General features: G+C 42.0%; 1 protein-coding gene across 7 annotated transcripts in view; it reads left to right on the forward strand.

Moving 5' to 3' along the window:
* The first annotated feature begins 467 nt into the window (after positions 1-467).
* IPO11 (importin 11) overlaps positions 468-26,148 on the forward strand; it is a 110,876-nt gene continuing 85,195 nt past the window's right edge. The window contains exons 1-7 of one of the 7 annotated variants that reach the window (XM_080574115.1): positions 468-597; positions 861-1,031; positions 1,103-1,180; positions 15,076-15,158; positions 15,446-15,589; positions 18,355-18,455; positions 25,761-25,833. In XM_080574115.1, the coding sequence (XP_080430241.1) occupies positions 15,452-15,589; positions 18,355-18,455; positions 25,761-25,833 (312 nt within the window). In that variant the 5' untranslated portion in view covers positions 468-597; positions 861-1,031; positions 1,103-1,180; positions 15,076-15,158; positions 15,446-15,451. Of the gene's footprint in view, positions 699-718; positions 1,032-1,102; positions 1,181-15,075; positions 15,159-15,445; positions 15,590-18,354; positions 18,456-25,760; positions 25,834-26,148 lie in introns of those variants that run through there. The other 6 variants (XM_080574113.1, XM_080574118.1, XM_080574116.1 and 3 more) reach the window with 6 other exon arrangements.

Consider the following 26,148-nt stretch of genomic DNA (forward strand, 5'->3'; position numbering starts at 1 on the left):
TTGCTGTTCCTCCGAAGAAACGAACAGTGACGAAGTCACTGAGCACCACACGCCCGGCTCGGTGCATGTGAACACCCCGTGTCTGTACGGGAGCCCCTTCATGCCGTGCTCCCTCGCCGCTCAACTGCTCGGGATGACCACGGAGTAACTAAAACTCCCCCAAAACTTTATTTTTCCTTCCTTCCGTTACCTCCCACCGCTTACACACCGACCTCGACAGCTCGAGGCCACCCACGAGACGTGTCGCGAGACACGCACACATCGCGACCGACGGGCCCGCTACGCGACCGTTAAACGGCCGTTACCCCCTCAGCCACGCCACGCCCCCCCCTTCCCGTCGGCGGCGGCACGCGCATGCGCGGCGTGGGGCGGGCGGGGAGAGCCCCCCGCGTGCGTCGCTGGGCGATGACGTCATCCCCGGGGCGCTGCAGCGGCCCCCTCCCCCCCCTCCCCTCCCCGGGCTCGTGGCGCCAGCTTCGGAGCGGGCGGGGGTCGCGCGCCAGGGCCGGCCCCGCCCACCGCCGGCCTCGCCCCGCCCACCGCCGGCCTCGCCCCGCCCACCCCCGCGTGCGGCGCCGCCACCGCCCGCCGCCAACGGTGAGCCGCGCGCCGGGCCCCCGCTGCACGCGCCGGCACCGTCGTCACGGGGCTAACGGCCGCCAACGGCCGCCTTCTGTGAGGGAGCGGCCGCGGCCCGGGTACCGCGGCGGGTCGGGGGGTGCCGGGCCCGGCCGGGAGGCGGGGAGGGGGCGAGGCGGCCTTCGCCGCGCTGTTGGCCGCCGCGTGTGCTGCCCGCTGCCCCGCCTCAGCTTCGGCTTATTTTTTGTGTGGTGTTTTTCTCCTCCCGGCTCTGCGCGTAGGTCGCGTGGCGAGGGGCTCTGAGGGAGAAGGGGTCTGCTAGCTAATCGCGGGGAGCCGCTGCCGCGTTTCTCCTTGCGGTGGCTCTCCGTGCGGGTACGGCCGGCGGGGAGGCGTCGGTGAGCTGAGCGGTCGGGCTGCATCTTGGCAGAACTTCTGTTCTGTGGAAAAGGGCGAGTACCGTTTTATTAGTTGGTTTGTTTTTTTTTTTTTTTTGCTAAATACGCTTATTTTTTTCCTACAGATTCTGGAGGGATAGCAGTTGACAACTTACTGGAAACGGCTTCTTCCCAAAATCCAAGGCAGGGTGGGTGCAGGAGTGGTGAGTTATGTCTCCTATTTGTGTTTACGTACAAGTTGGCAACGTGTGAAGTGTAAGAACGTGGCCATAAACACAGTGCTGGTGCAGTTTCCAGGTTCTGCTGCTACATACCTTGCTTCCCCTGCCTCAAAGATGAAGTGTATCTGTAATGTGTGTGCAGTGCCTTTTGGATTCACATTCGTAATACATGGGACCACCTCAGTCCTTACAAATAGCGTGTTCCTTATGGGTTATGACTTCTTGAAACTTAAATGCTAGTATCGTTCATCACTCTCTACTTTTCTTCTCGCATTCCGTCATTGTAATGTTCTGCAAAAGGGTGTTTTGTACTGTAAATATATATATATATGGCCTAATGAAGGCTTTTGTTGCCCAAGCTGAACATAGAAAATTTTCAAACTGTATCATCAGACACAAGTTCTAACCATCTTCAGAAATTGTTTTCAATTCAATTTTCAGTTCAATTAACTATTTAATAATTAATTTAAAGTCTCTGCATGAAGGCAGACTGAAACTTGCATTTATATGTCAGCTCTTGAATGCTAATTCACTATGAAGTGTTCAGTCGTGTTTTTGAAAATCTACTAAAATAAGATGAGCTAGGAAGAATAGGGAATAAGATTAGTCTTATGAGTTTGGTCATTGCATAAGCTGACTATTAAACATTAAAAATATTCTTCTATTGTCTCTGTGTTTCTCTTTTTTTTTTCTTTTTCTGTGTTATTGGTACTGAGCCCTATGACATGGTTTCCTCTGAGCTATATCCAAGCATATTCCTTGGAATAGTCCCACTGTCAGTTTTTATTCCTGTTATTTCTGTTGGGATTTTTGGTCAGTTTCATTTGGCCAGTTTCCATTTACCATAAGAGGCTATTTTTCTTCATCTGCATATTTTATAATGTAATCCGAGATACCTCTGTAAATATTATCAGCCTTGCTCGCAGTTCTCCATTATTCCTGTGTTCCTCCTTTTTCTTTACTGCTTCTTCCCTGGTGTCTTCTGCATGCTGATTTTTCTTATAACTGGGTTTTAGTTTCAGTGTTGTACTCTTGTAAAAAATATATACATATACAAATTGTTATAAATAAGTTCTATTCTTCTGTTTCTGTCAATAGCAGTGAGGAGAAGAAACACTGTAGCTCCTTCCTATATAAGTGTCTTTATTTCTCTTTATTATGTTTTCAATTGGCAAAGTGTAGACAGTCTTCCTCATTTACATAAAAAGTCTATTGTTTTTGAAAGTCTTAATGACTAACATTAATCTTTGTAGTGATTGTGGTCATTAGTGTAGTTGTTAATGGTTCTAGAAATACCCTGAACATTCAGAATACTGGTGGTTTGTTTGTTTGTTTTTACTACTCAGTAGAAATACTAACATCTGGCATGATTGATACAGGTACTATAATCTTAGGAAAAAAGGCTCATAGGAAAATTTATAGAATGATGGAGAGAGGTTGGAATGATTACCAGCTGTTCCTGAAACTGACCGTATCCTTACAAGCATTGTTAATGCCACATGAATATTGCCGCAGATCCTAGCTTTCACCTTCTTTTTTTTTAAAAGGTGTCCCCTTACTGTTTCTTGTGGCTTTTCAGAATAACAACTTTGTTTTTCCTGTTTTCCTTAAAATAAATGTGCTGAAAAACAGTCAGTCATAAGTTTCTTATTGAACCTCCCAAGCTGCAGTTTGTAGCTTTAGCCTATCATCTGCCATTGACCTGAAGAGTTTGGCTCTGTCTTCTTTGAAAGTGCTCTTCAGGTAGTTGTTTGTTATTTGTAGGTGTCTTTTAAGTCGTCCCTTAACTCCGCTTCACCACTTGAACAAGTCCTCAACAACTCCTCATAAGTCAGATCCCAATCATCTTAGTAACTCTGGGCTTTCCAATATCTGCACTTTTTTCTTTGAACCGGGGAGAGGGAGAGCAATGATGACAAAGCCAAAGTCAGCATGCTAGAAGGAGTCTCACACATTACTGCACAGAGGAAAATGGTAACACCCCTAGAGCTGCTTACCATGTCCCTCTAAAAGAAGCCCAGTATGTAGTTTGCATTCTTTTCAGCAATAACACTATGTATTTTGTGCAATAATTCAACCAATTTCAGAGGATTGTAACTAGATCCGTTCTTACGCCTCATCACGGTGGAAAACAATTTATGGAATTAACAAAAGATAACAAATGTACAGAATTAATTATTGGGATATGAATGAATACTGCATTCTTTGAAGTTCAAAAAAGTGAAGTTTGTAGCCATTTACAAATGTTTTGTTCCCTTGCAGATACATAGCTATTCTTTTTTTTTTTTGTTTTCATAATTGATGAGTGATTCTAAAATTCATATGTGTTTCAGTGGTATGGGAAAAGTACCAGTATACTTTTTAGCCTCTATTAAAAGGACTGACTGATAAGGGAAAACATGATGGCAGAACATTCAAGCGACTAGGACTATTGTTTGGAGAGAACTGCATGTTTGTGTATTTTCTTACAAAGAGAATTAAAGAGTGGAGTGTAGAACAGGAAAAGTGGATCCTGGATTTTTGCAAGGGAAAGGAGATGTAGGAGTTGGTGAGTAGGAACAGAAGTGCTGAACACTGGAAGGTAAGAATGAGAACAGAGCATTGGTTTTCCTGGTGTCTCAAGACATCACTGGCTCATTGTGCTGAGGGGTTGCATTTGAGGTGTTATATATTTTCTAGGTGTAAGTAAAGTTTTTTATTTCAATGGAAACTGGGGAATATGCTGCTGTCACAGGTCTGTGCATGCGCAGTAGGGTCGTGGAGAATAGGTTTCCTTCTTGTATGTGGTTACGCTCAGTTCCTCCATACGAGCAGAAATTCTGATGTGGCAATAAACCCATGCTTTGATTTGCAATTGGAAGATGTTCAATACCCTCAGCTGAAGGGATTTCTTTTCTTTTTATCCCCACGTGCTTCCTGCTTAGTTGCGATAGCAATAGGTATAAACCACAGAAAAGCAGCAGAAAGCAACGAGTGCTGCTGAAATTGCTCACTGCTTACTTTGAGAACAAGCTCTGAGATTAGATATAGAGGTTGGAAACACTAAGCTTTTCCCAGTGATCAAGCTTGGAAACTGTCTTTTACTACTCAAAAGTGCAGCCCCTGCCTGCCTTCTAAGAAAGTGGTGTTTTTAATGTAGATAGACTCCACCAATGTTTCTGTGCACCTGTCATGGCTGTGAAGGTACCGAAAAGATAACAAGTATTTAATACTTGCCTCATCTGTTTCATCTTCAGCACATCTTGTAGAACTTGTTTAACAATGAATTGAGTACTGGAAGTACTCAGCAGGCTGTGGAGAAAATCCTTGTTCCTGTGGTGTAACGCATCTGTGATGTAACCCATGTCCCTTGTTTTTTGCTGTGCAACAGAAAAGACTTTTGCACCTCCTGTTTTAAAAGTGGTCTGACCTGGAACAGCCCTGCTTCAGCTTTTATATAATTCCTAAAGTTGTGGTTTGGTGGGGCTTTCGTCGTCCTAATGCAATCCAGCTGTGTTCTACTGTTACATTCAATCTCTGATGATCTAATGTATTCTACTTATCTAATGAAAATGTTTGAAAAAATATTTTTTAGAAATATATACCTTATATTATGTACTTACACTCGTGCGTGGTTGGAAGGAGTACAATTTTTTCTTCCTCATCTGAAAAATCATGTTTTTATGGTATGCAAAGCTTTAACTGTCAGCTAAACGCCAGACCTGGTTGGGTCCTATCTGCAGGAACTGATAGCACGAAAGCATCTCTGCACTGACAGCAGTAAAAGTTGTGTTCTGGGAGGATCCACTAACACCTGAGATAAGAGCTGATGCCCTAATTGTGTTGATCATCTTTACAGAGTGCATGCAGAGGATAGGATTTCTGTTGAAAATAAAGTTGTTTTTGGGAAAGGAATATCAAGAGAGACTTTTGAATCAGAATTGAATTTGTCTGTTAAAACCAGAGCCTGTAATGGCTTGATGCCAGTGCTGGAAGTCCTGTGTTCCTCCAACGTCCTGTAGCCTCTTCTGGTGTCTGCTGAACAATGTACTCAGGTGACTTGACACACTAACCTTGCAAAACACAAAAAAAACACTGAAAAACAACTTTTGGTTCTCCGGATGATTGTTGAGTTCAGCCGGCTTACCAAAAGTGAGGATGAGAGATGGTGAAAGGAAGGGAGTGGAAAGACAAAAACAGGAGGAAAGGCAGCTGGGGGGAGTGGTGGAAAGGGAAGTATATGTCTCCCTTTTGGGACCAATTTTTAAGTTGGCTCTGTTTTAATATATGTTTGTTTGAAGTATTTCTTTATGAGGCAGAAGCAAAAGAAGATTGATAGACCGCATTGGTTCCCAGGATTTTTTTTTCCTTTTAGGAATTACTTGTAGTTGAAAGTTCACTAGCTTAAAGGAATGCTGAAGTCATCTTGAAGGCATGTTTTTTTTTTTTTTCCCTGTATCTGAATTTGGTAATTTATTTAAATTTTTTAAGATTTAAGGGAAAAGTACTTTTCTAGTGTTAAGATTGATTTTTATGAGAAAAAGACATGCTGCTAATACCACAGTTTTCCATTTCACTGAAAAGGGACGTCCCTAAACATGCGTACTCATTCATTCTTAGGGTACTGTTAGGCATCTTAATATAGATCTTGGATCTCCTAATAGCTGTCAGTGTTTGTTTATTAAACCTGCAGTTGGATGAATGCTTCCAGCTGGCATAAACCAGTACTGCTGCTGAAGAAGCACCTGCTTGCTGTTCTGCCTGCTCTTTTATGCCTAGCACCCTTAGTTGCGTGGCAGTGTGGTGTGGAAATGATATGGGAGCTTGATGCAAGTAAAAATCTATGCATTTTCCTCATCCTTCTCCAGCATCCAGCATTTAAGGGGTGCAGAGGTAAGCATAGGGTGGTACTCATTACTTTAGTAATCGTAGCTTTTTATATAAGCATACCTTATTTGTAATTAGCTTAAGCTGCAATGTTTAATTTTATCTCGTATTTCGCTTGTGACAGCCTCATCCAATGTTGTGTGAGGGATATCGTCTACATGGGGTCAAAAACCAACGGTGTAAATTTGTGGAAGAACTGGGGGCTGTTAAATTCAAACGGCCTGCTTCTAGGAAGTCCTTGAACCACAGTCTTCTGGAGGATGGGAGACTATTTTTCAGAAATATCACTGAAAGGTTGTCCTATTCCGGTGTTCTCACTTGGGCATCCAGTATGGTCTTTGTCAGAGACAGAATGATGGGTTAAATTATTTTTTGTTCTGACCTGCTGAGGTTATTCTTCTAGGAGTGAGCCCCATTTTTTTTTTAAGTGAAAATACAGACTTCTCGAAGAATGAGAAGCATTATCAAAAAAGAAACTTTGCAAATACTTCTATGACTTTTTTTGTCATCTTTAGATCTGTCAGCTAATTATTTTGAAATCACAAAATGAAAAACGTCCTTACAGGTTTTTGTTTGTATTACACTAACTTCAATAAGCAAGTTATCTAATGAGAGCTGTTCTTGATGAATTATGTGAAACTCTAGTAGCAGCACTATTCCCTGGGAGAAGAGACAAAAAAAACCCCCTCCTTTTCTGCATTGGATTCGAATGTAGCTGAGAAACAGTTTTGTTTACCAAACATGATGTTAGTTTTTTAGTGAAAAATCAGTTTTTACACAGAAGTTCATTAATGATTTTTTTTCCATGTCCTTGCAATGGATATTTACAGCAAGTATCTGGATATGTGCCACAGAATTGCTGTTGATACATGCAGTTTTCCTGTGTAAATCATTCTTTGAAGAACATGGTTCATCAATAGGCTTAAAATAAACTTATTTGGAGTTTAAGAAATTATGTAACATTTTGCTTAGGCATGTACACACTGCAAGCCTGTTAACTTTCAGAAGTTGTCTTTTTGGTTTTCACCTCACAATTAAAACTAATGTTCAGCTATTTTTTTAGTTGATTAGGTGCTCCAAAATTATACTTTATCAGATTCTGATGGCTGGTGTAAGATGAGAATGTATTTCTGTTGGAAAGCAGATAGTTTGACTTTTAAGTGGAAATATTTGAAATCACTTCAAGTATGAATTATAGTTTTGATCTTGTAGGAATTGATATGTTTTCGTCTTTTGTGCAAGCTCTACATCTACTTCTTAGGACGTTTTACCCCCATTTACTTATTTTCCTCTATTCGTTTCCCTCACTACCTTTCTTTTAGGTTCTCTGAAATTCTATTAGCTATAATAGACATACTTTAGCACTACAGTGTTTATACCAGAAAAATCTGAATGTATCTTTTACTGCTGCTTTGCTTGTGTGTCTGTTTTACTCAAGTACTTTGTGCTGTGCGATATAAAGTTCCTGGTGTGATCCATGTGAGTTAACCCAGTGTTTTTATGTGCTGTCATTGTCTTGCTGCTTCCTGGTTAATTTTGACTGTGCAGTGATGCAGACAGACAGCATAAGGTACTCAAGATACCAAAATATCCCCTGAAAGGGAGAAAAATTAACGATATAGCACCTAAATATGTCATCTTACTGTCGTGCCTATAAGATTATTTACAGGTTTATGATTTCATTATTACTTTTGATGGAAAAATGAACCTAGCAGGACTTTTAGTATAACACCCAAGTCTTACCTTGACATTGTTTCTTTGTTCTGTGCAAACCAGTCCCAGCTTGATTTTACAGTGTGCATCAGGGTCTTGGTCCCATGGAAATTGATGGCTTTCTAAGAAGCAAGCTAAGAATTTGAATGTTTAAAGTTATGTGAAGCTCTCATAATCTTAGGAAATCTTTAGAGAGTCTGTGAGCTGATAAAGGTTTAAATGGTACAAGTAATTAAGAAGAAATAGAAGGTAAATTGTTTTTGTAGGGCAGTTAAGGCAGAGACATAAAAAGATATATCACATGGCAAGTATAAAACAGAAGATTCCTTGCTTCTTTTCAATTACTGCTGTAAAGAGAGATGTTTTAGTGGTTAGTATTTTTGAAAGTACGCTAAGGTTTGTTTTTTCAACCCTAAAACCTTTAAATTTTTTGTCCTTTTTCATTAAGGAAGATTGGAGACATACATATATTGTGAATTCATAGATTTTTTCCATTTAATATTGCAGGGCTATTTCTAGAATAACAAATCTTTAATCTTATTTTTCGTTTTGGTGTTGGGGTGGTTTCTGTTTTTTCAAAAGAAAATTTTACACCTGCATCAGAATAAGGTTTGATTTCTCTGGCATTTTTACTATCACCATAACAATTTTCTGCCTCTTTTTTTTTTTTGGTGAAATTGGAATGATAAAGTTTTTTTCAGTTTTGAACAAATTTTCACACATCTTTGTAGAAGAGAAATAAACTGTGATTGGTTCTTTATTTGGAGAACTTAAGTATAGAAATATTTTAACATGTTTCTGTATTACAATAAGTTTACATAGGTTATAAATGGAGGTTTTTGTAGACAGAAAACCAGTTCTGTTAATTGTCAGGTTTTGTAGTTGTTTTTGTATATGTTTCTCTTCAATTTGTTTTAATTCTTTTCCTACAGTCATTCTCTTCTCTGTGTCATTTGGAGGGCAATGTTTTGGTTTGTCTTTATAGATCATTGTTGTGGTTTAACCCGGCTGGCAGCTAAACACCACACAGCCGTTCGCTCACCCTCCCCCCTCCCTCTCTGGGATGGGGGAGAGAAACGGGAAAGTGAAGCCTGTGAGTTGAGATAAAGACAGTTTATTAAGACAGGAAAATAATAATAACAATAATAATAATAATAGTGATAATGATAATAGTATTAACAATAATAATGTGTAAGAAAACAAGTGATGCACAATGCAATTGCTCACCACCCGCTGACCGATGCCCAGCCTATTCCCGAGCAGCCGGCCCCCCCCACCCCGGCCAGCCACCCCTATATATTGTTTAGCATGACGCCAGATGGTATGGAATACCCCTTTGGCCAGTTTGGGTCAGCTGTCCTGGGTCTGTCCCCTCCCAGCTCCTGCTGCACCCCCAGCCTGCTCGCTGGCAGGACAGAGCGAGAAGCCGAAAAGTCCTTGGCCTGGTGTAAACACTGCTCTGCAACAATTAAAACATCAGCATGTTATCAGCGCTCTTCTCATCCTAATCCAAAACATAGCACCCTACCAGCTACTATGAGCTACTTAACTCTGTCCTAACTGGAACCAGGACAGATATCCACCCCTTATTCCATACCATTTATGTCATGCTCAGGTTACACTCTGTCCAATACATTCTAATTAATCACCATTACCGTTCCGGCTCCTGCAGCCGCTCCAGCTCCAGCTCCTGCAGCCGCTCCAGCTCCAGCCCCTGCAGCCACTCCGGCTCCTGCAGCTGCCCCAGCTCGTGCAGCTGCTCCCACTCCTGTGGCTGGGTCAGAGAAACGAGCTGTAGCAGTGCAAGTTGACCCCGCAGAGGGTATTCCAACCCCTGTGGCAGACCCTGTGTCTGGGTCAGAGAAACGAGCTGTAGCAGTGCAAGTTGACCCCGCAGAGGGTATTCCAACCCCTGTGGCAGACCCTGTGTCTGGGTCAGAGAAACGAGCTGTAGCAGTGCAAGTTGACCCCGCAGAGGGTATTCCAACCCCTGTGGCAGACCCTGTGTCTGGGTCAGAGAAACGAGCTGTAGCAGTGCAAGTTGCCCCTGTAGACAAGGTGAAAAAATGGTATAGAGGCTCAGGTCGTTTAAAACGCAGACAGTCTTCTGCTAAGTCTGGGCGTAGTGAAGACGAGGCTGGGCCATCAAAGGTGCAGGAGACTGAAGATGAGGATGAGGATGGCGAAAAATCAACAGTAACTACCCGGACTCCATACCAGCCATCAAAGGTGCAGGAGACTGAAGATGAGGATGAGGATGTCGGAAAATCAACAGTAACTACCCGGACTCTACACCGGCCATCAAAGGTGCAGAAGACTGAAGATGAGGATGTCGAAAAATCAACAGTAATTACCCGGACTCTATACCAGCGTGAGCTACGAGATGTGCGAAAAGATTTTGGTCGCTGTATAGGCGAGCAGCTTGTCACCTGGCTGCTCCGGTGCTGGGACACGGGAGCCAATTATGTGGAATTGGAGGGCAAGGAAGCCAGGCGGCTGGGATCCCTTGCTAGGGACGCATGCATTGACAAAGCAATTGGAGATGGAGCACAATCTCGCAGCCTCTGGAGGCGTCTCCTGTCAGCTGTGAAGGAAAGGTATCCCTTCAAGGAAGAACTTGTATGTTTACCAAGCAAATGGACCACCATGGAGAAGGGAATTCAGTACCTGAGGGAATTGGCCGTACGGGAAGTAATTTATAAGGACCTAGACGACGCACAAACATCCGCAGATCCAGATGCAGTCCGGTGTACACTACCTATGTGGCGGAAGTTTGTACAGAGTGCCCCATCATCATATGCCAACTCATTGGCAATACTAGCCTGGAAAACGGAGGAGAATCCCACAGTGAATGAAGTGACTAAAATACTCCGGCAGTACGAAGGAAATCTCTCCTCTTCCCTAAAGGCCTGTGTCTCAGCTGTGGAGAAACTCTCTGAAGAGGTCCACCAACTTAAAGAGAATTTATCTTCCCCTCCACCTGAACGAACCAGTGTCCACCAGCTAAAAGAGAATGCTTTAGAGAAACTTTCTGAAAAGATCCACCAACTTGAAGAAAGATTATCTTCCCCTTCACCTGAACGAACCAGTGTCCACCAGCTAAAAGAGAATACCTTGGAGAAACTTTCTGAAAAGATCCACCAACTTGAAGAGAGATTATTTTCCTCCCCACCTGTACAAACCAGTGTCTCAGCTATTAGGGGTAAACGTTCATCTATGCAAGGAAGACAATATGGTGGGCACACACACCGCGCCACCCTGTGGTTTTACCTACGTGACCATGGAGAGGACATGAGAAAATGGGATGGAAAATCTACTGCGACCCTAGAGGCACGGGTTCGTGAATTGCAAAGGAAAACAATTGGGAAAAAGGAGTTCTCTGAAAGGTTTGCTGCTCCAACTTCCAGCAGGCAGTCCTTTAAACACAGAAATGAAGATTCTGACCAGGACTAGAGGGGCCCTGCCTCCAGCCAGGGGGAGGAAAGGGACAATCGAGTTTATTGGACTGTGTGGATTCGATGGCCTGGCACATCAGACGCACAGAAGTATAAGGCTTTGGTAGACACCGGTGCACAATGTACTCTAATGCCATCAAGCTATAAAGGGCCAGAGCCCATCTGTATTTATGGTGTGACGGGGGGATCCCAGCAGTTAACTGTATTGGAGGCTGAAGTGAGTCTAACCGGTAATGAGTGGCAAAAGCACCGTATTGTGACTGGCCCAGATGCTCCGTGCATCCTTGGCATAGACTATCTTAGAAGAGGATATTTCAAGGACCCAAAAGGGTTCCGCTGGGCTTTTGGCATAGCTGCTTTGGAGACAGAGGACATTAAACAGTTGTCTACCTTGCCTGGTCTCTCAGAGGACCCTTCTGTTGTGGGGTTGCTGAGGGTTGAAGAACAGCACGTGCCGATCGCTACCACAACTGTGCACCGGCGGCAATATCGCACCAACCGAGACTCCCTGAGTCCCATCCATAAGCTAATTCGTCAACTGGAGAGCCAAGGAGTGATCAGCAAGACTCATTCACCTTTTAATAGTCCCATATGGCCAGTGCGAAAGTCTAATGGTGAGTGGAGACTAACAGTGGACTATCGTGGCCTGAACGAAGTCACGCCACCACTGAGTGCTGCAGTGCCGGACATGCTAGAACTCCAGTATGAACTGGAATCAAAGGCAGCCAAGTGGTATGCCACAATTGATATCGCTAATGCATTTTTCTCCATCCCTCTAGCAGCACAGTGCAGGCCACAGTTTGCTTTCACTTGGAGGGGAGTCCAATATACTTGGAATCGGCTGCCCCAGGGGTGGAAACACAGCCCTACCATTTGCCATAGACTGATCCAGTCTGCGCTGGAGCAGGGGGAAGCTCCTGAACACCTGCAGTACATCGATGACATCATTGTGTGGGGTGACACTGCAGAAGAAGTTTTCGAGAAAGGGAAGAAAATAGTCCAAATCCTTCTGAAGGCCGGTTTTGCCATAAAACAGAATAAAGTTAAAGGACCTGCATGAGAGATCCAGTTTTTAGGAATTAAATGGCAAGATGGACGTCGTCAAATCCCAATGGATGTGATCAACAAGATAACAGCTATGTCTCCACCAACTAGCAAAAAAGAAACACAAACTTTCCTAGGTGTCGTGGGGTTTTGGAGAATGCATATTCCAAATTACAGTCTGATTGTAAACCCGCTCTACCAAGTAACCCGTAAGAAGAATGCTTTTGAATGGGGCCCTGAGCAATGACAAGCCTTTGAACAAATTAAGCAGGAAATAGTTCATGCAGTAGCCCTCGGGCCAGTCCGAACAGGACCAGATGTAAAGAATGTGCTCTACACCGCAGCCGGAGAGAATGGTCCCACCTGGAGCCTCTGGCAGAAAGAACCTGGGGAAACTCGAGGTCGACCCCTGGGGTTTTGGAGTCGGGGATACAGAGGATCTGAAGCCCGCTATACTCCAACTGAAAAGGAGATATTGGCAGCATATGAAGGAGTTCGATCTGCTTCGGAAGTGGTCGGTACTGAAGCGCAGCTCCTCCTGGCACCCCGACTGCCGGTACTAGGCTGGATGTTCAAAGGAAGGGTCCCCTCTACGCATCATGCAACTGATGCTACATGGAGCAAGTGGGTTGCACTGATTACTCAGCGGGCTCGAATAGGAAACCCCAGTCGCCCAGGAATCTTGGAGGTGATTATGGACTGGCCAGAAGGCAAATACTTTGGGATATCATCAGAGGAGGAGGTGGTTCGTGCTGAAGAAGCCCCCCTGTACAACAAGCTACCGGAAAATGAGAAGAAATATGCCTTGTTCACTGACGGGTCCTGTCGTATTGTGGGAAAGCATCGGAGATGGAAAGCTGCTGTATGGAGTCCTACACGACGAGTTGCAGAAGCTGCTGAGGGAGAAGGTGAATCGAGTCAGTTTGCAGAAGTAAAAGCCATTCAGCTGGCTTTAGATATTGCTGAACGAGAAAAGTGGCCAGTTCTCTATCTCTATACTGATTCATGGATGGTAGCAAATGCCCTGTGGGGGTGGTTACAGCAATGGAAGCAGAACAACTGGCAGCGCAGGGGCAAGCCCATCTGGGCTGCGGCATTGTGGCAAGATATTGCTGCCCGGGTAGAGAACCTGGTTGTAAAGGTACGCCATGTAGATGCTCATGTGCCCAAGAATCGGGCTACTGAAGAACACCAAAACAACCAGCAGGTGGATCAGGCTGCTAAGATTGAAGTGGCTCAGGTGGACCTGGACTGGCAACATAAAGGTGAATTATTTATAGCCCGATGGGCCCATGACACCTCAGGCCATCAAGGTAGAGATGCAACCTACAGATGGGCTCGTGATCGAGGGGTGGACCTGACCATGGACACTATAGCACAGGTTATTCATGACTGTGAAACATGTGCTGCAATCAAGCAAGCCAAACGGTCAAAACCTCTTTGGTATGGAGGACGATGGCTGAAATATAAATATGGAGAGGCCTGGCAGATTGATTACATCACACTCCCTCAAACCCGCAACGGCAAGCACCACGTACTTACAATGGTGGAAGCAACCACCGGAAGGCTGGAAACATATCCTGTGCCCCATGCCACCGCCCGGAACACTATCCTGGGCCTTGAAAAGCAAGTCCTATGGCGACATGGCACCCCAGAGAGAATTGAGTCAGACAACAGGACTCATTTCCGAAACAACCTTATAGACACTTGGGCCAAAGAACATGGTATTGAGTGGGTGTATCACATCCCCTATCATGCACCAGCCTCTGGAAAAGTTGAACGATACAATGGACTGTTGAAGACTACACTGAAAGCAATGGGTGCTGGGACATTCAAAAATTGGGATACACATTTGGCAAAGGCCACCTGGTTAGTCAATACCAGGGGATCTGCCCAATCAAACCTGTTACGCACTGTAGAAGGGGATAAAGTTCCTGTAGTGCACGTAAGAAACATGCTGGGTAAAACAGTCTGGGCTACTCCTGCCTCAGGAAAAGGCAAACCCATTCGTGGAATTGCTTTTGCTCAGGGACCTGGATGCACTTGGTGGGTAATGCAAAAGAATGGGGAGGTCCGGTGTGTACCTCAAGGGGATTTGATACTGGGTGAGAATAGCCCATGAGTTGAATTGTAGTATGTTAATTATTATGTAATAATGTATGTCATCACTACCATGATTGCTATATATCATAGATGAAAATGGTGATTAATTAGAATGTATTGGACAGAGTGTAACCTGAGCATGACATAAATGGTATGGAATACCCCTTTGGCCAGTTTGGGTCAGCTGTCCTGGGTCTGTCCCCTCCCAGCTCCTGCTGCACCCCCAGCCTGCTCGCTGGCAGGACAGAGCGAGAAGCCGAAAAGTCCTTGGCCTGGTGTAAGCACTGCTCTGCAACGATTAAAACATCAGCATGTTATCAGCGCTCTTCTCGTCCTAATCCAAAACATAGCACCCTACCAGCTACTATGAGCTACTTAACTCTGTCCTAACTGGAACCAGGACAATCATAAGAATGTATTTATATTGGAAATTACGCAGTTGGCACTCTAAATTCATCTGATTATCATGTGATGCTAAACAGATAATAAATACAAATATGTTGAGGAAAATTCAATTTCATTGAGAACTCTAATTGAACAGGATTCCACAAATCATCCTTTAAAGTAGATATAAAATGTCTATATATACTTGAATCACAGAATATAACTATCAGAAATGGATCAGTTTTTCTTTTGAGGAAAAACTATTTTGAAAATAAAGAACTGTTAATACTCTGCATCTTTTTCCTGTTTTAGTTAACCCCATGGTGTTGCCTGCTTGGAGCTGAAGTTTATTGTGACTTCGAGTTTTGCTGTGTCTGCTGTGCTTCACAGGAGAGGTAACCAGTTTAAAATCAAAATATTTTCCGTAATTCCTCAAATCTAGTAAATGTACTTGTAGTGACAGACTTCATGTTTGCTTTTTGCTCTGGAGGATTTTCTGAAAGCAGAATAGTTTAATCACTTCTGTACCTTGATACTGCGTGTGAGTCAGTGTGATGTTACCATACACAGTGTAGTCTAATGAAAAGTTAGTGGGGTTTGTTTAGGTAAAATGCATGGAAATTACTTGTCTGTATTTGCTGTCTTCTTTTAAGTGTTTTTATTCCTTTTAAAATGTTCTCAGACTTTCATGGATCTCAACAGTGCAAGTACTATTGTTTTGCAAGTCTTGACGCAAGCTACTAGTCAAGATACTGCAGTACTGAAACCAGCTGAGGAACAACTGAAGCAGTGGGAGACGCAGCCAGGTTTTTATTCAGTCTTGTTGGTAAGATACAGTGCAAAAGTGTTATTACTTACATTGTGAGTAAATTTGAATGTGACTTTTTTAGAATGCTGTTGAACAGTAATGTTTAGCTGAGGGAGGCTTTTAGTTGTCAAGGCCCAGCTGCTGCTATCTGTACAGTATGCCATGCTAAGCATTGCTGTCGCTGTCTCAAAGCAGATTCTTTTCCCAGTTGTTTACAAAAAGGAGGAAATCCATCTTCTAGCATCATGATTGATTGGGCCTCTAGTGCTAAACCTGTTGTTGTCCTCTTGCAAACTGTAGATAACAGAAGGCCATTGCCAAAGAAATTGCCTCTACCACCCCAGGAGGTGGTGACAGTTGTATATGCCGAGGAAATACACCTTTTCTTTATTGTGGAGGTGGTGCATTGTGTCGGTTTTTGTAGAAGAAAAGCTCCCCGTGCTTTTCAGTGTACTGAGTTTGATTCCCAGGTTGGATTGTTTCCTTATCAGTAGAGAGGGACTTCCAGGGAGATTACCAGACTGGCTGGTAGTAAGGTTCCCGACATGGAAAAGATGAAAACTTGTGAAGGTTCCACTGCTGTTGATGAAACAGATGCATTAGCATGTTGCAAGGTGATAGAAACATCTTCTGAGAAGGAGGCCCAACAGTTTCAGAGAAGACACTCAGAATTTAACAGTGTTGTTCTTGTATTCCTTTGTGTATGTGTTTATGTGAACTACACAGTCTTAAAAAACATGCAGATAAACTGCTTTTTCTACAAACATCTGCCTTCAGTGGACACAATGACACAGAGTTGTATGGTGACGTTCTGTTCTCTGCAGACCCCCTTTTTTGAAAAGTTGAAGCAAGTCAGGATTTAGGAAGAGAGATTGAGCTGCCAAATTCAGTTTTACCTGCTGCTTAGTGTTTCGGTAGTGACAAACAATCTTGAAAGAAAACAGCAGAAATTGCCTCTGACTTAGAATTCTTTGTTTTCTGAGCATTACAGCTGTACAGCTCATGTGGTGGACACGATGAGTACTCACAGCTGTAATTGAAGTTGGTGGGAGTTTTAGATATAATGGCTAATAACTGAGGCGTTTAAAAGGATCAAATCCTGTTAATTCTATTAATGTGATCAAGTAGACCTGTTTGGGGACACATGAGACTTTCTTCAAGTGTGAAATATAAACAGTAATCTTCCAAACCAAATATAAGTGGAGAATCTCTACTTTGTTTAACTTGATTACGGGAATCCGACTGTCTGAAGGAGAAGGTAGCTGGTATCTTCTTAGTGGAGCAGAAAATGAGGTCTTGAGGGGTGAAGCAGGTGGTTGTAAATGGAGAGTCGGTAAGACAGCTAATCCCTATGGGATAGGGGAGTAATCTAAGTACTTAACGTCAGATATCTCTTATGGGATGATCAAGACAGAAAACCGTAATTCACAGTGAAACCCATCTGTGAATCTATAACCTTTAGTACCCAGTGGAGATGTTAATATTTATTTCTATGCTTCTTGTGAAGGTGTTATGTACCTCTCTTGAAGAACAGAGATGAAAAGTCAGAGTTAGAATGTTTGTTTTGAAAAGCAACCTTTGTCCTTTACCAGTTGTATGAGTTTGTGGTGTTCTTGTAGCTGTAATGCTGTCACAGAAATTACAACCTTTTTGGTATTTTTCTAAAGCTTGCTAGTTTCGAACTGATACCTTTGTTAGCATGTAAGTGTTTGCTTTGTAGTGATTGGGGTTTGTGGCTTTTTTGGTGTGTTGCTTGATGATCTTAGGTTTCTATAGTCCTCAGCTCTTTGAAGAGTGTATTTTTAATTGCATCAAACCTGGCACCCAATTGTAGCAGAATCTTCTGACCTGAAACCTTGTGTTTTAGTAGAGTTCTGAAGCTAACTCATTCAAGTGCACTATAAAATAAGACCACTGAGCTTATGCCAGTTTATTCCCCAAAGAAGAGTAATGTCTCTCACCCTCAAGACGAAACCATCTAGTGTAGTCACCCTTTTCTTAAGGGGATGGTGGACACAGCTGTAAAGCAGCAGGAGAGCTGCTATCCAGAGTAGTACCCGTATTAAGTTTCAATAGCCATCATTTATTTCAGCTTTTCCCAGTTGGTTAATTTTACAACGGCACCATATAAAATAATACCTGTATGTGTGTATATGCATTTGTGTGTATATGTATGTATTGTGTGTGTGAATATATGTGTATATATAAGTATATACACAGATACCTACATAACTCTAGCAGCAGAAGCTAATTTTCAAGAATAAGCATAGGCAAGTTTGAGAGTTGCTCTCCTAGCAGGTCACTGTTTTCCTGTCTACCATATTGGTAGTGAGGAAGGTTCTTTGCGTGGGTCAAGATAATGAAGAAATTTCTTGAAAGATTTTGGAAATCTGCGTGATACAGAATACTGTTTTTCCTGCAGCCAGAATCCATCTGTTTTGTTAAAAAAAAAAAAAAAAAAATGTAATAACTGGTTGATGCTAGTAGTTATTGCTGTTATATTCCCTGCTCAGCCAGACAAGATTAGAATTATCTTTACACTATATATTGGTCTTATTTTTTGTAAATTATTAGACCTAGTGCTAAGCACTTCTGTGATCTTTTAAAAGTAGTTTTTAACATGTTATTTCACTTGCCTGTCAAATGCTGACTGTGCATTTTGGTTATATACAACTGTATATACAGAGGTAGGTGTATTTATACATATGCCAGTGCATATGTTTATACAACTTCTATCCTGTGAGTGTCATGCTGAATAACTTTTAACTTATTTTTTTAAACAGAACATCTTCACAAATCATACCCTGGATGTGAATGTCAGATGGTTAGCTGTGCTGTACTTTAAAAATGGAATTGATCGCTATTGGAGACGAGTTGCGCCACAGTAAGTTCTAGTTTTCTTGCACTTAACTTACAATAGGTTTTGTTACACTTACCCAACTGGAAACAGTATGTTTCTTGGCTGATAGCAGCAGCTTTGGAATTGACGGTGGAATTGATAGAACATCTCAATATTGGGGATCATTAATGAATCAGTCTGTGTTCATATTACTTCTTACAACTGTTCATATTTTTACTCTCAAACTGAGTTACGAGTTTTATTTCATAGATGCCAGATTTTGAAGCGACGTAAGTTTTATGAAGTTATGACCTAGATAGATTATTAGATGTGACAGGTAGGAGGCTTCTTGGAGAGGTTATTTGAGACACATTAATTCAGAATTCTTATCGAATATATAGAATCATAGAATGGTTTGGGTTCCAACCACCTTGCCTTGGGCAGGGACACTTCCCACTAGGCCAGGTTGCCCAGAGCCCCATCCAGCCTGGCCTTGAGCACTTCTAGGGATGGGACATCCACAGCTCCTCTGCACAACCTGTGCCAGTGCCTCACCACCCTCTGAGTAAAGAACTTTTTCCTGATGTCTTATCTAAATCTACCCTTTTTTAGTTTGATGCCATTTCCCCTTGTTCCTTTTATATGAGAAAGAGGCAATAGCTGTCATGATAGAAAGTTCTGGTCCTCTTTTTTGTTGTTCTGATAATGCATGATAAAAAGTTCTCCAAAGAAACTAAAAATCTAGCCAGTATTCGTGAGCATTTACTTAAAAGTTAAGAATGCCATTATAATTTGTGGTAACTACAGAGCTATATACTTGTCACTGCTCTGTGTGTGAGTTATTTTCTTTTTCCTTTAAAAGTAGATGTAATTTAAAAAACGGTTTCAATTTTCCTTAGTTTTACAGGAGCTATGACAGACCTGGAATTATTACGTCTGTCTTTTAGATGCTAATGATATCGATAGGTGGAACATCAGTGTCAGGTTGTGTAGGGTGTAAACTGGAATTTCAGGTCCAGTTTTTATGGAGTATAACTGTAAACTAAAAAGAAAAACTAAAACTCAGAAAGTATGGCATGGTTTCCATAATGTTTTGTGAGGTAGTTTAGTGTAGTTTGCCTTGTACTGTAAGCTTTTTTGAAGACCCACCAAGTTTGTGTCAGTAAGAGGGAAAAGTAGTGAAATTCTGTACCTACAGGGCATTTCAAATAGTGTGGTATTCCATTATTACGTGAAGCACTGGAACTTTTGCATAGGTGGATTAGTATATGATTGAAAAACGTATGCAAGCAGATTCTCTTTTTTGAGAGGAAAATACTGTCTTGGGCATGGTTAAAATTACAAGATAATGCTGTTTACATTACTGCTGCTTACTTAACAAGTATTAGTCAAACCAGTTAAAATACATTGTTCCAATGTGTTATTTTTTTTGGATAGATATTAGTAGCACTGGCGTAAAAGTCAGTGATTAATTTCCTGCAGAAGTAATGACTGCAATCTTTTTAGTGTGAGGTAAAAAATGAGTAACAGTCTTTCAACATGCTTTTACTGTTGCAAATGTAATGTAATAAAAAAAAAAATAAAATCACTGGTTACTATTAAAGATTGCATGGAGTAAATCCATGTTAGATTTTCATACTGCCCATTTTTAACCCTGTTCTAATTGTCTTTCTCAATTTCTTCTGTGGGACATCTTGCCAGTATTTTGTGCTAACACAGATCAGTTTTCTTTTTGTTGAATATGTTGAAATCATTTTGAGAAATACTGTTCTTAGTGGCAGTTCCTCAGTCGTTCTTTGAAACAGTTGTGTTTTGGATACCATGATTTTTGGAGGTTACATTCAACAGGTTGCATTTTTTCTTTTGTCCTTGTATAATTCTCATCTTTCACCTCATCTCTCAGATCAGCAGCTGTCACTTGTCCATACATGGTAGTACGTCGAAGCTTGCTCTGATCTTTCTAGACTGTTTGGTTGAAAAATTTGTACTATTGACACCGGCCATTTGCCAAATTTGAAATTGGTGCGTAGATTGAAGAACTGTGAGAACTGAAAGAGTTCTTGCAGATAAATGACCTCTTCATGTAGCTTTAATTCATTAGTAAAACAGCTAAAGAAGGATTCTTTTAGACTGCTAGTCTTGAATATTTATATACTTGTGGAGAATCTTGAATCTTTAAAAACTTTCACAACCAGTAAAATGCCTCTGTTGTACAAGTGTACTGAAGTTAGTTTTCTTTCAATATAGCAGGACTAGTTTTACCCTACTTCTCTGCATTTGTGGTTTCACAACTGCTAGTACTACAAGGCAGGAAAATATATATTGAGATCATGAATTCTTTGGAGAGTACAGTGGTTGAGTGTTTCATTATAATAAAATACACAGTTACAGAAGGGTGAATACAGACTATTTTTTTAAAAGAAAGTGAACCTTCTGAAATATTTTGCTTTTAGCACACATTCACCACTGCTATTTATCCTACTCATGCTACTCATTCTTTACCTGCCTTAAACTAAAATCAGCATTTTTGGGTGAGAGTATATTTAGAGATGGGCATTTGAATGTCCTTTCTCCTATTTTTCTCAGGCAGTTTTCCAGATTGCTACAGGAAGGAGTCTAGGATTGTAATGGCCTGTTTTCAGGCACAATTTTGTCTATCTTTTGGAAGTGTTACCAGCTTCCTCATTTTACAATTTTGCACATTTTTGGCTTCTTTAGAAAAGACTTCTTTAATCTGAATGGTATTAAGAGTTCATTTTCCTGAAAATACTTTTGATTTCACAGAGAATTTATATTAATTCCTGTCTTCTGTGGACTTAATTCTTTGATTTGATTACTGTGGTAGCAACTTGTGTAATATTTTTGTTTTAACACTAATTATAAGTATCTTCAGATTCATATTTCTGGTTTATGAACTAGTTGGAAAAAGATCAAAAACTTTGAAACTGCAAACTGTGGAAGAGTACAACATAGAGTTTAAAATTGTTCTGCAGAAGATCTTAATTTTTTGTTTGTGATTCAGTGCTGAGGTGAAACAGTTTGTTGAATAACATGCATTCTTCCTAATTTCTGGTTTGCCTACAACTTCACTATGGAGTTGTGGGTTTTTCTTGCAATATAATAAAGGATGAAGATGGTTTTCAGCCGTTATGTCTCAACTCTGCAGTAGGTGAATATGTAGCTGGGGTTCCAGTGTCCAGCAGATGTCACTGTTGGATTAGCTACATGGTAAATTCTTCCATCCTCCTGTGAGCGGCCTGAGACTCCTTTACTTGTACAAATCACATAAAAATGCGCTATACCACTTGAATCCTAATTAGTTTCTTAAATTCTTATACTTAGTATTTGCCAGCTTTGCTTGTCATAAGCTTTTGTATTTGAGGAGTTCATCCTCATGAGTCCTTTTTTCCTTTTTTTCTTTCAAATTACTTTTGAAAATAAGGCTTACTATGCAGTTATAAGTCACCAATGAAACAATGAATGGCCCACCCCTGTGTACAATACTTAGTGATATGTCTTTGATTTGGGAAATAGTACATATTTGTGCAAAGGCGGGTAAAAAGTAAAAATAACAGAATTGCTGCGAATGTTTGATCTTAGGGTAAATACTACTTTTTTGTATTTTGAGATGAATATTTAATACTTGCCTAGATTAGTGTAGATTAGTTTTGTTTTAGGGACTTTAGGTATAATTTTAAATCTTGCTGTGTAGAAAGTGTGGGTTAGTATCATAGACTGGCAACTGAGATCAGACAACAGGAAGTGGTAGTGTTAGTGTGTTTAATCTCTGATTCTAGCTACTAGACTTCATTTGAGATGTGATAATTGAATGCATGCATCTAAATCATTGTGATGCGAGGTAAAATTTTCCTAAATAACCTTGATTGATGTATGCAAGAAACAGATTTCTAGCTATCATCAGTAAATAAAAGAGCATTTATTTTTCCTGACTATATAATCAAATACCAACAAGGCATTTTGGAAAGCAGTTTTTCCTGTCCAGAAATTAAAAGGAGTTATGTGGCTCATATGAAGCCCGAAGCAGTAGGGGAGTGATACGATATTTTGTAACATGAACTCATAAACTGATAAAGAGGTCACTTAAAGAAGTATAAAGGTAGTTTAAAGCTTTACTTGAATAAAAATTGACCTTTATGGCTTACAGTTTGTCCTTCTTACTTGTCTTCCTTGCATTTTGTAGAATCATAGAGTCACAGAATGGTTTGGGTTGGAAGGGACCTTAAAGACAACCCAGTTCCAACCCCCTGCCATGGACAGGGATGCCTCCCACCAGACCAGGTTGCCCAGAGCCCCATCCAGCCTGTCTTTGAACACTTGCAGGGATGGGGCATCCACACCTTCTCTGGGCAACTTGTGCAAGTGCTTCGCCATGTTCATAGTAAAAAATTTCTTCCCAATGTATGATCTAAATCTACCCTATTCAAGTTTGGAGCTGTTACTGCTTGTCCTGTCACTACATGCCCTTGTAAGAAGTACATTTTCAACATTCCTGTAGGCCCCCTTTAGGTACTGGAAGGCTGCTTTAAGGTGTCCCTGGAGCCTTCTCTTCTCCAGGCTGAACACCCCCAACTCGCTCAGCCTATCACAGAATCATCTAGGTTGGAAGAGACCTCCAAGATCACCGAGTCCAACCTCTGACCTAACACTAACAAGTCCTCCACTAAACCATATCACTAAGCTCTACATCTAAACGTCTCTTAAAGACCTCCAGGGATGGTGAATCAACCACTTCCCTGGGTAGCCCATTACAATGCCTAACAACCCTTTCAGTAAAGAAGTTCTTCATAATACCTAACCTAAACCTCCCCTGGCGCAGCTTTAGCCAATTCCCCCTCATCCTGTCACCAGGCACGTGGGAGAACAGACCAGCCTCCTTTAAGGTACCTGTAGGGTTCGATAAGGTCGCCCCTGAGCCTCCTCTTCTCCAGGCTGAACAACCCCAGCTCCCTCAGCCGCTCCTCTTAAGACTTGTTCTCCAGACCCCTCACCAGCTTCGTTGCCCTTCTCTGGACTCGCTTGAGCACCTCCATGTCCTTCTTGTAGTGAGGGGCCCCTCACTGGAGTGGTGCTCCAGCCCCTTGATCGTCTTTGTGGCCTTCCTCTGGGCTTGCTCCAACAGCTCCACGTCCTTCTCATGTTTGGGGCCCCAGAGCTGAATGCAGCACTCCAGGTGGGGTCTCACAAGAGCAGAGCAGAGGGGGAGAATCACCTCCCTCATCCTGCTAGCCACAGTTTTGATGCAGCACAGAAAGCCAACTCTATCCTGGGCTGCAAACACACATTGTCAGCTCATGTTTAGCTTCTCATTAAGCAAAACCCCCAGGTCCTTCCCCTGAGGGCTGCTCTCAATCCATTCTCTGCCTAGCCCATGCTTAGGGTTGCCCTGACAGAGTTGCAGGATTTTGCACTTGGCCTTGTAGTTGCATGAGGTTGCTGCATGCAGGCCTTGAACTGCATGAGGTTCATATGGGCCCACCTCTCAAGCCTTAGCGTACTTTCTAGGAGGGTCACCTCCTTTTCCATCAGCTCCTTATTTACCATGTGCCTTAGCATAGTTTGCAGGAGGATGTGCTTCATGATGTTGCCTGGCACAGAGGTGAGATTGATGGGCCTGTAGTTTTCCAGGTGCAAGACTTCATACTCAGTGTTGTTGAACTACACGAGGTTCACACAGTCCCACTTCTCAAACCTGTCAAGGTTCCTCTGTATGGCATCTGTATCTGGCATCAGATCAATTGCACCACATAGCTTGGTGCCATTGTAAAACTTGGTGAGGGTGCACTCAATCCTAATCAAGTCAATGTTGCTGACAAAGATGTTAAATAAGACCAGTCCCAATACTGACCCCTGAGGAACACCACTCGTCACTGGTCTCCACCTGGACACTGAACCATTCACTGCAACTTTTTGAATGCGGCCACCCAGCCAATTCCTTATTGGAGTGGTCCATCTGTCAAATCCAATTTGGAGACAAGGATGTTGTGTGGGACAGTGTCAAATGCTTTGCATGAGTCCAGGCAGAGGATGTCAGTTGCTCTTCCCCTATCTACCAAAGCTGTACCCCCATTGTAGAAGGCCAGCAAGTGTGTCAGGCACATGTGCCCTTAGTGAAGCTATGGTGGCTGTCACCAGTCACCTCCTTATTTTCCATGTGCCTTAGTGTAGTTTGCAGGGGGATGTGTTCCATGATGTTGCCTGGCATAGGGGTGAGACTGACTGGCCTCTAGTTCCCTGGGTTGTCTTTTTTTCCCTTAAAAAAAAAAAAAAAAGGCATTACGTTTTCCCTCTTCCAATCGGTGGGAACTACACTGGACTGCCATGACTTCTCAAACGTGATTGAGAGTGGCTTAGCAACTTCATCCATGGGTTCCTTTAGGTCCTTTGGTTACATTTCATCAGGTCCCATGAACTTGTGCACCTCATTCTCCCTGTCCCTTCCTTTGCCTTCTGTGACTCGGGTGTTGTGCCTAGAGCACTTCCTGGTGCAGATTGAGGCAAAAAAGTCATTGAGTACCTCAGCCTTCCTCATTTCACGTGTAACCAGGTCTCCCGTTTCCTTCTTGAGAGCACCCATGTTTTCCCTAGCCTTCCTTTTATCAGTGATGTACTTGTAGAAGTCCTTCTTGTTGCCCTTGACCTCGCTGGCCATATTCAATTCTACCTGGGCTTTAACTGTCCTAACTTGACCCCTGGCTGCTCAGACAATGTCTCTGTGTTCCTTCCTGGTTACTTGTCCACCCTTTGTAAGCAATATAACTTTCTTCCTTTAGTACTTTCTTAGTTCAGTAAGTTGAAAAGGATTATTGCTTTTGTATCTGATTGCCTTATTCTTAGCACCTTTTTGTCCTGATCCACTAGCGTATATGGGCCAGGTCATGCTGCAGTCATAATTGTCATAGTAATAACTGTATAATAACTCTTTAATAACAACCAGTTCATACTTTATATAGCTTTTTTCCTTAATATAGCTGTGTACCCTACTGTATGTGTGAACTTTGTCTTTTGCTTCTTGGGTTTGCAGAGGTCACAATAAAACCTGATTTCAAAGGGCTTCATAAGTACTTGGATGTTTCACTGTTCCCTCTCTTTTCAAATACCTTGAGATAGCAGAATTACAGTGGATGTGCTCTTGATAGTTTATCAAGCTGAAATACATGAGTTTCAAGAACATGGTGTTTAAAAGTAATCTTTAGCATTTGTGCAACTGAATTTGACTGAATAATGATCAGCTTCTGTGTCCATTAATAGTGACAAAATAATTCTAAGTATAAATTAGTAGTTGGGTTTTGTTGAAAATGAAATGATATTCTAATAATTGTATTCTTACAGTGCTCTTTCTGAAGAAGAAAAAACTACGTTGCGTGCTGGACTTATTGCCAACTTTAATGAGCCAGTGAACCAGGTTGGTGGTGAATGACTCATTATTACTGTCCTAGCAAATGCTTGTATTGGTGTATAATTTGGTTTCTTTATTTACAAAGTGTACGAGAATAATAATGAAGTTGACAAGTTGCAATTTATGTGTTGCCTCTCAGAATGTTTTTCTATATATGATAATTCAATGTGGTCTCTTTCTTGTTTTGTTTTGCTTTTTTGTTTAGTTTGTTTGTTCTTTGTTGCAGTGACAGGTCATGTTGCCCCTTACTGTTATGCAGCTGCTTGGTGAAATGATTCAGGGAATGGGTGTAGCTCAAAAATAACCCTCTCCCTACTCCTG

Source organism: Anser brachyrhynchus (genome assembly GCF_964034855.1).
Source record: "Anser brachyrhynchus genome assembly, chromosome: Z".
NCBI classification, from domain to species: Eukaryota; Metazoa; Chordata; class Aves; order Anseriformes; family Anatidae; genus Anser; species Anser brachyrhynchus.